Source organism: Sander lucioperca, chromosome 11 (genome assembly GCF_008315115.2).
Source record: "Sander lucioperca isolate FBNREF2018 chromosome 11, SLUC_FBN_1.2, whole genome shotgun sequence".
Classification (NCBI taxonomy): Eukaryota; Metazoa; Chordata; class Actinopteri; order Perciformes; family Percidae; genus Sander; species Sander lucioperca.
Genome location: NC_050183.1, coordinates 12,533,294 through 12,551,563, shown reverse-complemented (window position 1 = coordinate 12,551,563; position 18,270 = coordinate 12,533,294). Strand labels below are relative to the sequence as shown.

At 41.8% G+C, this 18,270-nt stretch overlaps 1 protein-coding gene across 1 annotated transcript in view; it reads left to right on the top strand.

Annotated features, from left to right (window-relative positions):
* nek7 (NIMA-related kinase 7) overlaps window positions 1-18,270 on the top strand; it is a 66,056-nt gene that overhangs the window by 21,263 nt on the left and 26,523 nt on the right. The window contains exons 2-5 of the mRNA XM_031308443.2: window positions 4,455-4,542; window positions 12,244-12,384; window positions 13,569-13,631; window positions 17,352-17,462. Coding sequence (XP_031164303.1) covers window positions 4,489-4,542; window positions 12,244-12,384; window positions 13,569-13,631; window positions 17,352-17,462 — 369 coding nt within the window. The 5' untranslated portion in view covers window positions 4,455-4,488. The remainder of the gene's footprint in view (window positions 1-4,454; window positions 4,543-12,243; window positions 12,385-13,568; window positions 13,632-17,351; window positions 17,463-18,270) is intronic.

The window sequence follows — 18,270 nt, the reverse complement described above, 5'->3', positions numbered from 1 at the left end:
GAATGGTTGGTGGTCTGGATGGTAAAGTTTTTTTTCACTACTCAACAGAAAAACAACCATCAGTTTGTCAGAGAGATAAATGGATTTCTTGCTCCAATGCACTGTAGATCTCGCCAATTTTTATCTTGCAAATTATTGATATATTTTTACACCTGGCAGCCTAACTGTTATGGAAATGGTAAGAACGGTTTGGGATAATCTGTGGACATTTTGTTTTTGTTTTCAAGTATAATAATATACTTGAAAACAAGTTTTCAAGTATACGACTGTCATACTAATTGGTAATAGTTTGACAGTCGATTTGATTGTGACTTCACAGCTGCGAGATGATGCCAAAGGCACTAAAACATGAGTCTAAGTGGTAAAGCCCGAGACCTAAAACATATCAAGATTTTAGTTATGAGCATATTGTGTGTCCACATTTTTAGCCTTTATTGATTCTCTCTACCGCACTCTAAAGATGGGTCTATTCTGTTGTATATTTGCAGCTGTCTCAGACCAAAGCTCTGAACTAGTCTCTGACATACCTATGAATAGTTAGGGGATTTAGCTTTTAGCTGCTGCTGCCCCACTGCTGCCAAAATCACAAGAAAACACTGGCACCTTGAGTTTCCACTACTGCTTGTGGCCACCAAATGTTTTGGAAGTCAAAAATTCCTTCCTGTGATGAGAGCAGGACCTTTTTTGTGGATCAGAGACGATGAGAGAAACCGTGGAAATAGCATAGAAGGGCTTATGGAGAGAGAGCTTTAGTAGCTTTAAGGTTCACGTGATGAAAGTCAAAATCAATCTATGCGTTTGATTTGTCCGGTCACAAGGACAAGGCTTTGCTTTTGATGAATTGCACATTACATAAACTGTGTGTGAATACAAGCCCCGAGAGTGTGACCTTGCCTCATTTGATTGCGTTAGCTTCGTTAATTGTGTTGTTTCTTGGTGTGTTTTAATCTAAGATGGCAGTCTTAATTGATCTCGTTAACGTGGGATGTGGGAGGCGAAAGAACGTCAGGGAGCTCAGATGCCCGCTGGTTATTTTGACACATAGACAGTACGAAACACAAAGGGGAGGAGTGAGGTGGCCAGCCCCAATCTAACAAAACACAAGGCTGAAGTGCAAAAAATCACTACAAGATGCAGAAAGGCCGCCTGGGTGGGTGACTTGCAAAGTCCCATGTGACACCCAAATCAAAATGCCACAACACCCAGCTAGTCAGCCATCCAGTCAGCCTTTGTCTAATAGGTCCTATTTTCACCTAGCCCTCAATGCTTATCCAGAATGTTTCCAGATTGTCTTAATAGGGCTTAAAGCCAAATTAAAAACGGGTACAAATTAAAAGGCTCAACCAATTATTACAAAGGCTTGCCTGCTAAGGTCTACAATGATCCCCTAACCATGGTACACATTGTATGATAACGGTGCTGTCAGTCTTGTGAACATGCTAATTAAAGAACTGCACATGATTCATTAAATTTTACTTTGAGATTGCAGGTTTCTCGCTAGAGAATAAGTGATCTAATCAAATTGTAAAACACCTTGCAAAGATCTGCATGTTAATGAGGAAAACAGATTTCCATGACAGTGCCAACAACTCATGTAACGTGAAGGTAAATATACTGAGATAGATATTTGACAGGTAATACCTTTTATTACCGTAACCAATAGACACGTGCTTAAAATGTTAAGGTGGTTGTGTGGATAGAGCAGAGTAGTGCAGATCTTTTGTGTGACTGGAACCGTTGTTTATGTTTTGTGTAGAATTACATTTTCAACTTATATCTCAACTTGTTTATGGTTAGTATGGGAACAAGTAGCCTACAATTGTCCTTTTTATTAGTGTTTTCATGGAAACAGTCAAAACGTAATCAACATCGGTATGGTGTCATTGTTAGGCCTTTACACAAATCATGGCAGCAGTAGTTGGCTTTCAAAAATTATTTTTCTTTAGTGGTTTTATTAAGTAAAAAAATAAGAACCAAAAGATTCAGCATCAGACATTTAACAATGTTTTTCTAATTTGCCTTTTTGCCTCTAGCGGTGGGTGCTTTTAAATCCTTATTATATGTAAATCTTATTTATTTATTTTTATTTATTTTTTTACATGTGAATTTATTTAAACTTGTTTGAAACGAGCTTTTAATGTAAATTAAAAAAAACAACAATATTCCCAATATAGTCAATGCAATCCCTGGAGAAATAGTGTAGTTATTTTCACCAGCTTCGAAGCTCACATGAAGGCCGGCGAACCCCCGGAAAGAAAAGCTGAACTAATCTAAAATAAACAACCATACAATATGCAAAATACTTGCATTCTCACACGCACACATACACATGCTTTCTTACATGCACATATTAAAGACCCCCAACACGCACTCAAACATGCACCTACAGTGCCATGCGTATACTGTATATTGCAGATGTCTAATTAGCATTATTAACCTTCAGTGAATGGGACTGACAACATCAGGAGAGAGACAGCTTCTCTGTGCTATTCTCCTCTCCATTGTACCAGGGTCTTTTTTTAATTGGCCAGGGAGGTTTGAGGCGACAGAGACCAGAGACGGTTAGTAAGACACAAATGACAGACTGACAGATCCGCAGACAGACGGCTTTCACTCTAGTGGAAAAAAAACATGCAAATGTCCCACTGTGAAGTTTTTTGTGTCCCATTTGTGTAGAACTTTAATGTGTTTGTCCATTTATCCATTAATCCACTTACTGACTACTGAATATGTAAAGTCTGGATTTTTTTTTTTATCTGCCTCTGTCGATAGCTTCTGCTCGTTAATGCTTTCACCCAGCCTGTGTGCAGATGCATGTGAACGCCTGCATGTGCACACACATTCAAACATCACAGCAAATATGTGGGCACGCATTTCCTTAGCTTAATGTTGTATGTTGAATACTTGCAAACACCTCATCTCACATATGTATTTACTTGTGCATGACACATAGTGTTATGCATGCATTGTATCGTGTGTAAATTATGAGTAAATTGGTCTTAATTGTTAGACTATGTAACGATAGTATGTGCATTGCAGACAGCGTGCTCGGAAATGATCCAAGAGCATCTGTTAAATTCAGAGTTCATTCCACATGCATGAGTGGAGCGGAGACTCTGGATTCATAGGCAAATTGCATTGGTGAATAATATATGTTTTGCATCATACTTTTCAAGATTTGTGTAAACTATTATATCCGGTAACATTTCATATTATGGCACTGTCTGTTTTAAAGCAGCCATACTATGCTCATTTTCAGGTTCATAATTGTATTTTAAGGTTGCACCAGAATAGGTTTACATGGTTTAATTTTCAAAAAACACCATATTTTTGTTGTACTGCAGTGCTCTCTCTCACTGCTGCAGATCCTCTTTTCAGCTGGTCTCTGTTTTAGCTACAGAGTGAGACCTCTTTTCTTCTTCTTCTTCTTCTGTACTATCTTTGATTGCACTCGCACATGCGCAGTAGCTCAGATGTAGATCATGTCAGCTAGCTAGCTCCATAGACGGTAAAAGAAAGGCTGTTTCTACAACTTCGGTCAGTTACAAGGCAGGATTAGCTGGGAGACTTCTAAATGAGGGCGCACATGGAAGTAGTTCTTTTGTAGATTATGGTGAACTTGTGTGTGTTGTAGCAGTGCTTTGCTATTGAGAACGAGGTAGCATGCTAGCGTTAGCATTAGCATGCTAACGCTAACGCTATGAGCTAATGGTTGCGGTTAGCCTGCTCGTTTTGGCTTGTGACGTCACAAGCCGTGTCGATTTTGAACAGCTCACCCAGAGACTGAAGGCAGGACACATTCAGAAACCGTATCTCACTCTAAACAGCATGGATGGACTTTTTTCAAAGTTTGTATGTGTGTGGAAGCACCAGAGACACAAAAGAACACCCCAAATCCCAGAAAAAGTGATTTTTTTCATAATATGGGCACTTTAAGTGCGGTGATAGGCCAAGCAACTGGTGGTGGAGAATCTTATGCAATTAGCTTGCTTACAAGCCAGAACATGCAATTATACAGCACGGTGGCAAACACCCATACCAAACACACTCCCCTCTGTGTGACCTATATTTCTTTTAGAAAACAGAAAATTAAGTGGAACTGCGTAAAATGCCGGTATAACCAGTAATTCCCATGAAAGGTTCCTTGGAGGAATGCCAAGGAAATACAGAGTGGTATTATCTTTACTTTGTTCAGATTAATATCACTGCCTGCTGTAGCTCTGTCATGCTGCAACTTGAGAGGGACCCACAGGCATGCCGTGGGATCCAGTTCTGCTGAAACTGGACACTCTGGCTGCAACCAGCACTCAATAGTTTAGTGCTGAACAACTGAGAACAGTTCTCCAGTTGAGGTTATTATTTTCTGTTGTGAAATGTTATTGTAGAATTTAGATATTTTTTAAAGGAAGTGACTGCTAACCAGAAGTTCTATTTTGTGTGTTTGTTGTTCTCAGAGGTGTAACGGATCAAGCTCCTAACACCGTGGATATGGATACGCAGCCACAAGGACAGCATGCAGCCGTGCCAGTCTTTCAACCCCAGGTAAACTCCACACACATGAACACAAGCCAATTAGCTAACCTGGGTGGTGAGTTAGGATGACATATAAAGTGAGATGATGAAAATTGTCAGCTGCATAATATTTTGTCATACCTTTTTATAAGATAAGATGAGATAAACTTTATTGTCCCGAAGGAAGTTTGTCTTGGGCAAAGAGAAGCGCTGACAACAGCTGTATACGAACACATGCACCAAACATCAACAGACAGGAAGTACATAACAATATATAACAAGTAGTGCTGTCAGTTAAACGCGTTATTAAAGGCGTTAACGCAAACCCATTTTAACGGCGTCCATTTTAACGGCGTCAATTTTAACGCAAGATTAACGTTCTTTTTGGCCTAGCAAACTTTGTCGTTTTTTTCACATGCTGTGAAAAAACTACAACACCATACTGGATCTAGCTAGACCGGGAACAAAACAACAGGCACGCCGCACACAATTGTTTGGGTTTGCGAGCCGGCCAAAGAGCAGTAGGCTAACGTTACGTTTTGAGTGGATGGCGAGCGCGAGACGCCGAAATGGATGCCAGTAAGATTCTGAATGGAAAGTTTACTTTTAAAAAGTTGCCAAATGGTTCCATTGACAAGACCAAAGTGATCTGCGTGTTTTGTCGTTGTGAACTGAGCTATCATCGCAGCACGTCCAGCCTGAAATACCACTTGATGGCCAAGCACACAGCTGATGACAATTCTCTGCCCCCTCGTCAAAGCCAGGTGACAAAAGCACAAAGCAAGCCGATCCACTTTTCCATGTTGATAAGAGCATTAAAATGAGAAAAAATAATTGGACAAAAAGAAATCTAGGGACATTTAGAATAGATAAAAATGTGTGATTAATTGCGAGTTAACTATGACAATCGCAATTAAATATTTTATTTAATCGTTTGACAGCACTAATAAGACAACAATGTGCTTTAGGCCAAGCAAAAAATAGTTGAGAGGATATTGCAAAGGCCCTGATATAGTAAAGTATTGCACATGCCCCATAATAAGTTAGTTACGCATAATAAATAAATGCAAGGTTTGAATATAGGAATTAGGAAAAACATACACAGGTTACATTGGTTAAGGCCAGCACATTATTATAGTGATGAGGACTAGATTGGTTGTTTAGTAGTGCTATCGATGTGGGGACAAATGAAAGATTAAGGCAGTTGCTTTTGCACCTACTGGCTCAAAAGCAATCGCCTTAATCTTTCATTTGTCCCCACATCGATAGCACTACTGAATTATAATCAGTCTCATACTCAGTCTCTGGTTGTTTTGGACCATTGTGAGCAACGTTTCAGGTCTCGCAGGTCTCGTAAATGGAAGTATTAGATTCACAGGATTGTTGGGTCAATGTGATGAAATGTCTGGATTTTTTAAGTCACAATCAGGTCAAATTATCTATGAAGAGTTTTTTCAATTTAGTTTTTAGGAAATGCACCATGATAAAAGATTATACCACCGTGACCATGTATTACCGTCATGTCACATTCTATCATATAGTGAGTGATTTTGTTAAATTTAATAAGGATTGTGGCATCACAAATTGTTTCCCTGTAGATTTATTCAAAAGGGGACATATTCGATAATTTATGATGATATAACCCACTCATCCATTCATTGCAAGCATAGTATCCTACCTACTTCACAATTTGAACTGTAAATACTCTATATTACTATAATTTCCCCGCTTCAATCAAGTTGTCCCTTTCAGTCAGAGCATCCTTCAGACCGCTGTAGCCGGTGTGTGAGATAGACAGCAGTGGATGAATGTTGAGTTGTTTCTATTGATCAGAGCTCTGGAGGCTGGCAGAGCCTGGCCTCCCTGCACGCCTCTCTTGGTTCGATACAACTCAGGTTTGCTCTGTGCAGATCTGGTCATTGTTGGATTTTAATACCGCCCTCCAACATCGGGTCCATTGATTTCTTTCCAGAAGGATGTTTTTGCCTCCATAACTATTGAATAGACTTTAAACAAAGAGGATCATCCATATGCCCCAGAGAAAATGTGGATTTATTTTGGAGAAAGAAACTAAACTAAAAATAGGTTGTTGTTTTTCTTGCGTATGCAAGGGCACTGCAACATTAACACTGGAATTGCCAAGGGGGTTAATTTATTCTAAGATTTGTAATTGCAAAATTAAGGATAATTGGGTTGCACACAGAAGAAAGTCAGATAAAAGCTCTAATGATTATATTCACTTAGGCAATACCACACACACACACACACACACACACACACACACACACACACACACACACACTAGATCTTCCACTGATCTCCCAACAGTTGATTGTGTGTTATTGTTCAGGCTTAATGATTTCTCTTTTTTGTTTTTTCAGCCTATTTCTAGCAGTTTACATCAGTGTTAATTCCAGGCCCACTTTTTGTGCTTCGGTTATTGGTAGCACAGTGAATCTTCTATGTTGCGTCATGTTTTTTTCACTCTCACAGAAGACGCTGAACTGAATTCACATTTAGTGGGAGATGGAGAGAGAGAGTCAGTTGGAGTATGTAGATGGCTGTCTAAGCAGCATCCAGATGGGTGTCTTTCAACAAGTCCTGTTTCTGTTTCACACTTTCCCAAGGTTCAGTCTGCTTGGCAGCACAGGGGGGTGGGGGAAACACCAGCCTCCTCCTGAAGAAATCTGAATTGTATATGTGATGAAGGATATTCAGTATCGCTTGCAATATCATTTCTCTTGGTCCCGGAGGTGTGATGCATATGCATTAGGTAAACGAGATGAGCTGGTAAGATGTGCATTTTTAATGGCGCATTTGCTCTTTGAGTGAGTGGGAGGGTTGGTGAGGAGGCCCCCTCACATCAGATTTTGATCGTCACTGCAGAGTTTGACAGTCACGGATCTGTCTGTAAGCGCTGAGACAAGGCAGTGCGGTTGTGGAGCAGATTGATAGGAGAAGAACGATAAGTACCTTTGGGGTGAATCCTGGCGGTTGGCTGAGGAATTTTGCATGGTGCCGTGCTCAAGGGGGCAGGTGACTGGTGGGGGTTGGGAGTGGGGCTCCCTGCCTGCCAGTTGCTGTCTCTCTCTCTTGGAAACATCCACATTACTAATTTTGGAAAACACTGTTTACATGATGGAAAAAAAACGTGTCCACACAAGAGTTGTGTGGTTGTTTTGTGGGGATCCCTGTCCCAACTAAACTGCTTAAACAATAAGAAAACAAACCAATTGATAAAATATATATATATATATATATATATATATATATATATATAGTGTTTAGTCGTGGGTCATAAATGCTAACTGTTAACAAAATGAATAGTACTTTCTAGGGTACGGTCTGCACTGAATGTTGGTCACTACTTTATGATCTCTAACTAGTCTGACAAAATAAATACTAAAAATGACAACACCTGTATTCACCTGGATCAGCTATATTAAGGTTTAGAATGAGTGATCACAGGGCGCTCTGGTGGCATTAAGGCACCAGGGGTTAAGGCACCGACTGACCTACATCAACCCCAGTTCATGTCTGGGACCCTTGCAGGTAATTTTCCTTATTTTCTCTCCTCATTTCCTCTCATTTTTTATAATGTTGGCTAATGTTATTTTCCCCCTCCACACCAAAATACGCAGCCACAGCCTCACTCTGGAGATTTTACAGTGTGTAAAATGCTGGTTCAGTGTGCCAAAATGGAGAGGTGTGTTTTTAAATTTAGTCGGCTTAGTGTGGACGTGCCCTGAGTTTCTCTCTCTGTTACTGCATCCCTCTCTGTCTCTCTCCATGGGAGACAGCACCTCTCTGCCGCCGCTGGCCTTTCTGTGGCAGCCGTTGGCTCTGCTGGGCTGTCACATCACACCCTCGCCCCTCTGCTGCTTGTCTTTCCCCCCCTCTCACTCTCTCTCTCCCTCTCCCTGTCTTCCGCATTCCCTCTTCCACTCTCCATGTGTCTTGTCAGTTGTGTTTGGCAATGGTGTCATTATTGGGCAGCCCGTATCACACTTCCTTCAATGAGCTGTCTGTCTGCTCTCCCGCTGTCTCTCGCTCTTCTCTCTCTCTCTCTCTCTTTTTCAATCCCCCTGCTAGTGAGTTGCCCATGGCGGTTGTGTGTCACCTTTATACCCAAGATACGCTGTCCCTCACAGACGTTACCCATAATGCCTTGCACGGCTGCCTGCCACTTATCTCCATCCCCTGCAGCTTGTCCCCATCACCAACCAGAATGATGTGAGTGAAAATAGTATAATCACACCACAGAAATGTAAGTCAAGAAAAACATGAAGAACGTCTGTATTCTGAAGATCAGAATTTAGAAAGAGACAGTAATAATCAAAGGGCCTATCACTACTTTTTTCTTTGTCTCAAGGTCTATAGTAAATGATCATTTCTGCCATTTGACATGTGACCTCAGGATGACAAGGTGAGGAAATTTTCCCACCAGTTAATAAACTTGTGACAACAACGGTGCAACCGATTACACCGGACATTTTACAAGAAAAGATATTTGTCAGTGGCGCGTACAGAGCTCTTTCTTTGATCTCTGGCCTGTCCGGTCGAGCTTCTGCTGCGCAGCCGGCGCAGCTACACCGCGTTCTGGCTGCATGGCAGAGTTTACAGTTTACAGATTGCCTCATTAACGTTATCAAGTTCTCTATTAAATATTGCCAAATAGGTGCTTTTGCTTTTTGATTTGACACCAAATCACCCGCCATCGTCTATTGCTGCTGCTGCTGTACGCAGCAGTCACTTTCAGTTTATAATTATAGCATCCTTCGTCCGACTTCGATGACATATTTAGTGGGTGCTGATACACGAAAATGAACTAAATGGGTTTTATTTTTCTATAAAAGCAAAACGATGGTGGGGGCAGTGGGCAAGTAAAATAATCGGTGTATGCCTGACCACCAGGTATCACCAGAAACACCGACTACTGCGGCAAGTCTAATGCGACCCCGAAGTGATAGTCATTTACCAATTTTTAAATGACTTAATATTGGCCAGTGTTAGAGGATTTGCGTTCCTTTTCATTGTTTATGCCTTAACACTGATATGAGAAGTTTGTGATGGATAAATGTAAAAAAGTGATTAATTGATTTAAGGTTAATATGCAGCTTTGTTTTCAAGCCTTCTGAATTCTTTTTCTTCTTTTTTTCTTTAAATGGAAAACCCCAAGAAAGAATCAAACGTGTACCCTTGGTAGCATTTGTGCCATGCTTTACCCATTCAGATAACATAGATACACTGTTCTTCTGAAAGGTCCACTAGTCACCCCTTCATCTTTGTGCTTTTCCATCATATTTAACATACACATGAACAATCAAGTTTAGATCCTTACACGCAGTAGTCTGTATAACCGTCTCCTTCCAGTTTGGTTCAGACACTGACCCCTGCATCATTCAGGGTCATTCCTCTGTGACTTCCCTTTATGTTTGTCGGGGCCTTGTGTTTCAGCTGGGAGCTCCTGATTGTGTGACACCCATGCGCGGCAGATGAGACGGCCTGTCACTCAGCTTTGGCCTGGCTGCCCTTTGAAGGCCAGGCCAGGGGGCGAAGAGGTGCCGCAAATGGCCTGTGAAGTTTACATACACTGCCCACTGCTAAACAGATTAGCTCTAATGAAGTGTCTAATGCCGGGGCCGCTGGCTGACATAATCCTGCCTGGCAGCCCGGCCCCTTGGCTGCCAAAAAAGCCGCCCTCCCTCCAGCCCTCTCTTCCGCCCTCGCACGGCCTCTGCTGCCACCCAGGGCGACTCCATACAGGGAGGTGCCCACTGTTAATCATGCCGGACAGTGTGCGATCTGACATGCAAATGTAGGTCATTGCATATGTAAATGTGTGATTAGGGGGCTGGCATGCCAGGACACATTAGCAAGACTGTGCTCTCAGCAGGCGGTTGTCACAGCGCTTTAGAGGCTCATGCTAACATTTGTCAAGCTACCACGCAGCGAATGAAAGCAATGCCCTCTTGTCCTCTGCCCCGCCCCCATCTCTCACTCTCTTTTTCTCTCGCGCTCTCTGAATATATACACCTCAAACTGTCCATCATTTATCCTTGCACAAATGCTTCTGTCAACATTATGACAAGTCATTGCACAATATGGCAACATTTACAATGTGACACACCTTGTAGATCTATGTGTAGGTTTGCATTTTGCCTCTCTTTTATGCAAGTTTATAGCGTATGTAAAGTCCACACTGGAACAATATGTTACTGCTGTTACAGCATTCAGTGGTAGCTATTAGCAAAGCATTTTTTTTTTTTTTTTTTTTTTTTTTTTTTTAGAGTTCCTGTAAGTGCATCATGCTCTCTGTCACTGTGACTCTCAGACAGCTCGGGATGATGGTGGTGTCATGCTGAAAAATGCACACACCTCGACGGTGTTAAGTGTTAATTGGACAGGGCATCTAATTGGCTCACGCCTCTTCCTTTGGCTGTCAACTTTAAACATTAAAAAACAATGAAATGCTTAAATTGGTTGCCCCACCCCCAGCCTTATACCTTGTATAAACAGTCCTGTTTGGAGTTGTGCTTCCCTTCCCGTCACTATCGATGTGTAAGTGTCTATATATTATAATATTCAGTCTCGGGTTGGTTTTGTCAGCATACAGACAATTAAATGATTGATGACATCACTCCACTTGATTGTTGTCAAAATTAAATATATAGGTTTTTGCTGTATTAAATAAAGTATGTGGCATGATCTTATGGTTAAATCCTGATGCTGAAACAATCAGTTCATTTATTTAGCTGTCAGAAAAAACAAACATTTGCTGCTTTTCTCTGCTTTATATAATTGAATATTTTTTGGGTTCAAGACTATTGACTGGACCAAACAAGCAATTGGAAGATGTTACCATGGGCATTTGAAATTGTAATGGCCAATTTCACAATTTTCTGACATTTTACAGACTAAACGTTAAGTTGATTAATTTAAAAAGTCATCAGTGAAGTCATGGTCAGTTGTAAAATAACCATTAGTTGTTGCCCTTCTAACCACACAGCTATACTTGTTTCCCTTTTATAGTATTTTGGTTGGGTACGTTTTTCCTGGATCTCATAGTTTTCCTTTGTGAGGGAATCCTTTATGGCTTGCGGTCTGATGGTAACTCTGTCAAACTGCTAAACGTAAGTGAAGCAGTTTGACAGAGTTACCATGAGTATGATGACACTCCCTTCTTGTGTGTTTTAATGCTTGGGAGATTCATTTTTGACTTTCTCGACCTCTTTGTCTTCTTCCCTCTGTCCCAAGTCGCTTGCCCCTGAGCTGCTCCCACGGCCACATTGGCAGAAGTGCTGGTGACATGTGGCATTCTGATATCTGTCACCTTCTGTTTGCTCCCGCCGACGCCTTGTACAAGTTTACCAAAAGGCTGGAAAGGTCATGCAGCCTGCTCTGTGCTTTTTTTTTCACACATCATATCCAAGGGGCTCATTCTGGTTTATTTATTGTGCAAGGTGAGTTGAGTGTCTCAGCCTGCACAGCCAATCGTGTGGCAAGGAGAGGCGAGGAGTCCTGTAGTCTGTGGCCCAGTGCCAGACTGTCAGTGATAGAACTTGGCAGACAAAGGAAGGAAGATGACTTGGATTCCTGTGAACTTAAGCAACTTAGGTGGAATGATGAGGTGCCTGCATTTTATGTAATAGGATGTTTTATTTATGCATGCGTGTGTGCGCTCGTTGTGTTGTGTGCATAGCTGCTAATAAAGTTGTTTTTTTCTTTCAGAAACCATTGCAACCAGACATGGGCCATAACTCACTGGCAAACTTCCAGATTGAGAAGAAGATCGGACGGGGCCAGTTCAGTGAGGTGTACAGGGCGAGGTACCTGTTAGACAACACGTCAATGGCCCTGAAGAAAGTCCAGGTAAGACGCACACAGTAATACGCACCACTTTGGATACCATGTGCAGCCAGTTCAGCCAGTGAGATGTTGAACTATTGTTCCTCATGAATGGGTAACCTGAGACGGTCTGTCACCAGAAAAACACAAACAGACAACCAAATATACTCACACTTATGGGCAATTAAGCACTGGGGATCTCACCTTCATTCTACTGTAGTAGAAAGTCATAAATCCACACACTGGTATTCTTGATTCAACTTGATAAACTCAAAGCATGATAAATAGAAATAAATTACAAAAAGATGCAAGAAAAGAGTAACAAGTCGTGTTTCCATTCAATTGTCAAGCGAATTTTTAGCGAACCTTTGAAACGTCATAAACAAGAAATTCAAATTTGGCATGTTTCTATCAACTGGTTTGGTATAACGAATAAACTAGGCTACAGCGTAGTTTTGTCTGAAGTACGCATGGCTGTAATCCGGCAGTTAACCTAGTAAAATAAGTAGAGGTTGCTAACCGGAAACAAAACGAGTCGCCTTGGCCATCTAAACGAGAGAAAATGGGAAGGTATTTAATTGAGACATTTTAATTGAATTTTGCCGTTTTCATTCAGCTTTTTATAATGCAATACTTCAAAATGTGTGAATGGAAACACACAGCTACAGATTCTTAATTTTGTCAGGTTTTTTTTTTTTTATTAATTGTTAAATACCATTGACCACTCCGATAGTCAGGAACCACTACAACATTCACACACTTAAACATGCATGTGAGTTATTTGTATTTTCGTCGTGGTGAAGTGCTGTGTAGGCTAATTTACCTTCACAATATGACTCAGTTATCTTGGGGAATGTGCACACGCACGGATACATGCACATACAGTACATTCAGTATTCACCGACTATACACACATACACACCACCAGGAGGATATAATGTTATTATGTTTAAGCATACACATACACACACCTCACACACACCTTACACAGGGATCTGTGTGTGTTACTCCGATGTGAAACACCTGTAGTCACTCCAACACCACCCTCTAGATAACAGCAACCATGTTTTCTGTTTTGTGTTTTTTCCCCTTATCTTCTCTACATCTCTCCATCTTACCATTTCTTGAATATGTCATAACACTTCTCTCTCTCTCTCTCTCTCTCTCTCTCTCTCTCTCTCTCTCCCCCCTCTTTGATCTCTTGATAGATATTCGACTTGATGGATGCCAAAGCTCGGCAAGATTGCATCAAAGAGATAGATCTCCTTAAGGTAAAGAACCAGAGAGGAGGGAGACGGCGTCATGCTCTGTGCTGTGTTCTCTTAAGGTGCCTCAGCTGAGACCTTCCACCACAGGAAAACAATTGATCTGCACCAGACGGCTTGGATTTTATGTGTTGATGTGTGGGCACATGCACGTGTGTGCGTGCGTTTCCTTGCATGGTTATGAATGCAGAGGGGTGTTTGAGTATTTGTACACACAAGTGAAAATGTGAATGATTATGCGTGTGTGACTGTACAGTACATGTGTATTACTGTCTCCACATGGCTCTAAGCGCGCGCGTGTGTGTGTGTGTGTGTGTGTGTGTGTGTGTGTGACCAGCGTAACATCCCTCCAGGCTCACATTGACTCTTTTTTAAAATGCCAAAACTATTGTTTTTTTTAATCTTTTTTATAATGTTCAGAGCCGGGCACTTGTCTCTTGATGTTTTGCCTCCTCCCTTTCCTGATCTTGCCTTACCCCATGAAGTTTCATTTATCAAGCTACCATAAACATGTGTCAGCTGGGTTGCTGTAAAATACTAATTGACAAACTAATGACTACTTCAATATCTCCCCGTCTGCAAGATTCTAGATGCATGTCAAAGTTGTGTGTGTTTGTGGTTTGATTGGGTGTGCATTCATTCGTTCCTGATAGCGTTTCCCTCCATATATGAAGCCTTTCTGCGCATGCTTTTGCACTACAGGCAGTTTGTGCACATACGCATGCTCACACATAAACAGGGAAAGAAAACAAACCAATTAGTTTGTACCACTCAAACACATCAGTGAAGCTCCCGGGGCTCTTTGGGCCAATCAAAGACAACAATACTCAGATGCAGGCGAAACCCTGTAGAGAGCTGTAATCTGAGTAGCAGAGATCACTGACTTGACGGCACGAGACAGCGGGGGTCGCCTGGATCTGTGTCTCTGACCTCCTAAGAGGGGTCAGGGCAGGGTTAAATGTCACACTCTGCCAGGTGACTACATTTCTCATTTCCTTTAGGCATTTACTTTAATTCTCTCATTAATTGGATCCTCATACCCATTTCTCTATGTCCTTCACCTTCTGCTTGTTCCTATCTTGTCTGTCTCATTCACCCAGTTGTTTTGTCGTCCCATCCATCCCTCCTTTCCCTCTCCTTGCTCGTCTTCCCCCCCTCAGAGCTTTTTGTTCCCTTATTTTCATCCTGTAAGCTGATTGCTAGTGAACATGGAAGTTATGCCCGGCCCTGCACTGCCCAGCCAGCCTGATAATAAAGGGCTGAGTGTGAGAGAGAGACAGTCCTTCTGCCTTATCCCCTACTAGACAGGCCAACAGGAGACACAGCCAAATCAGAATAATGAGAGGCACACTGGCATGGACCGACTGGAATGACACACATACTGGCGCATGATCACACACACGCACACGCACACGCACACGCACAGACACAGACAGAGTCATGGCCTTTCAACGGTCTGCCTATTTGTTTGTTTGTTTGTCTGTCTGTGTTTGTCTGCCCATTCATCTGTATTTTCCCGTTCTGGCGTGATGATTTCAACTTTAGAATCTCACTCTGCCCTGTTGTCTAAATCCTCGCTGATAGGAATGTTGGTTGCAGATATAGCCTGATCACTGCTAGTTTCTCCATTTTTGAAATTCCACTCACTTGTGGGTTACTATCAAGCCTTGATTATGTTCTGACGACCAATGACCTTCCCTAATCAGCAGTGAAAAGCTGTAATTATGTCTGTGTTTGCTACTCTGTGTTTTGTGTTTTTGCAAAAATGCGTGGTGTGTGCATGTCTGGGTTCTGAATCTGATTAGATTATACCAGAGGTTTACTGACAAGACAGAACTGGCAGCAACCAGCTTCATTTAACCTGAGATACACACACACACACACACACACACACACACACACACACACACACACACACACACACACACATACATATACACACACACACACACACACACTATAAATTCAGTTTAATCTTTAGGTCTCTCTAAGAGCAATACATTTCTTTTGCAAGTTTAGTACCTATTTAGTTTCTCTTCTAATGGACAAACAACCCAACATTGCATATCTACTCATTTTCTTGTTCAGTGAAGTGATAAATATCAACATGTCGTGCAACACAAGGCATTAGTTTCTGCTGGTGATGGACATTAGAAGCTGTTTTTACTTAAACTTTCGCAGCTGAAGGACACTTGGATCTATTTAATATTGTTGTTCAAATTCTTACCAGCTGCTTTCATATGAGCATGTAATTCCATTTATAAATACACTGCAACCTAATTTCTTATCATGGTTGATGTTGTACCATCAGATTGCATTACTCAGTATCTTGTTCTTCTTTGAAACACATCACCAGCTCACCAAATATATCACATTGCATGATTAAGTAATTACACACACTGGTGGGTCTCAGCGAGCATGTGTAATTACATAATCATGCAGAACTATGTGATATTTCCCAATGAATGATTGTTGCATTGCATTCATCATTAACATAAACATCTGCATGTGAACATATCTCTTTATTTCTCTGCATCCTCCGCCTGAGGTTCAAGTTGTGGATGAGGAATGGGTTGGGAGGGGGGGAGACGACGACTTGTCATCACTCTCTGGCTGTGCTACAGTGTGGAGCTGTGCAGATCTGCCACTCTGAGCCAAAAATACATCTGGCAAGAGGACAGGGGAGGGAGAAAGAAAAGATGGAGATACGAGGAAGGGAAAGAGAGAACGAATGCGAAAGGGGATTGTGGAGGGATGCAGAGACAGTGGAGAGTGTAGTGTTGCGTACTGTACTGTACTGTGCTTTCCTCCCCTCTTCTTGGGATCATCCGGAGCATGAACATTTCTTTAATCACAGCAGAGAAAGCAGAGCCGAGTGGAGGACGCGTGTCACACTGCTCCGTCTGCTCACACACGCCCCCCCCTCTCTCTCTCTCGACATTGCCACGCCACACAGCTCCATGTCTCCAGCTCTCCACATGTCACCATCTTTCCCTTCCCCCTTTCTCTAACTATGCTCACCTGATTCCTCTCCTGCTCTTTTTTTTCCTTCCTCACCTTTGTTCTCTTTCCCTACCTCTTCACCCCGCCCTGTCTCCATCATTCTTTTGCTTGTCTGTGTCACTGTGTCATTTGTTTCTTCCCCTTCATTGCGCCTCTCTCCCTCCCCCTTTTCTATTCTTGCTCTGGATGGATAGAGACTTTTTGTTTACTACAGGGAATGCTGTTCCTGCTTTATTGACCAACCAACAGGAAGGAATCGCAGCCAGAGATGAGCCTGGGATGCTTGTTTTTCTGACTGCCAGCCATGTCGGCCTGTCAGGCGTGTGTGTGTGTGTGTGTGTGTGTGTGTGTGAGAGAGATCACAGGCAGAGGGGTTGTTGTGACGTGTCACCCAGCTTTGTCACACTGGAGGACAAAACCGTCTCATTAGGTCCACACTTAATAAATATGGATTCCAAACATGAATTTAACTGTTGTTTTAATTGGTGATGAAAGCACACAACTTATGACATGAACCTCTGTTATTTATCAGCTGATAAGGTTGTTTTGATATAAATTGTGTAAGATGTTTGCAAGAAGATGCTACTGTCTGTAGCTTCTGCAGTGAGTGATTTTCACTCTCCGATTAAGTAGTGTGACCATGGAAGCCCTTAATGTGACGAGTGTCACCTGCATGTTTTCTGCTTTTCCTTCTCCATGACATGTCGTGTTTTTCTCCCACAGCAATTGAACCACCCCAATGTGATAAAGTACCATGCGTCTTTTATTGAGGACAATGAGCTGAACATTGTGCTGGAGCTAGCGGATGCAGGGGACCTCTCACGTATGATCAAGGTAAGGAACTCTCCACAACAGCACACCCACTAGCTAACACTCTTGCCCAGACTGCTGGAAGTGCAGTTGATTTGATCATGTGGTCATGAAATACTTCAAGTAACACTCAGGACACAGGAACATTCAGACTCAACTGTCTTGGTTTATCAGATATACCAAAAATCCAGTGTCTTGTTATTCCAAGGGGAAATTCTGGTATATCTAATACCTGACCAAATAATCAGTCCAACACCATATCACACATTTGGTGTCAAAAGGAATGCTGTCATGAAAGCAACAAACTGCTGATGTGGCCTTTAATAACGGAAGGAAGTCTGTGGTTTGTGGTTGGTGGTTGTTACGGGATTTTGACCTGGACACTTAGTCAATCTGAATCACCCATTCCATACTGAAACCAAAAACCAACTAATATAAAGCCTTTTGCAACCCCATTTGGTCCTAGCAGTCTGTGTAGGCTGTGAAAGGGAAGTTGTAAAGAATCGAACAATGATTAATGGCCATAAAGTTCCAGCATGTGTTGTATGTAAGGGGTATGAACAAATACTGAGCATAACTTATCTGCCTTTAATCTTACGTTTATACCTCATATCTTTTACATGTTAATTCTTGAGTTGAGGTACTTGCCACAAAAGCTGTCATTTGTGGTAATAATATAATAAAGGACTTTGGCTAGATCTCGCTCAGAGAGATGTAATCATTTCAATGGTTCTAACCAATAAAATCAACATTGAGTCAAATATAAGCAAATGTATATTAGAATAAATTACATAATGTGTGGCTTTGAGCCACATGGATGTTTCGAGTTGAC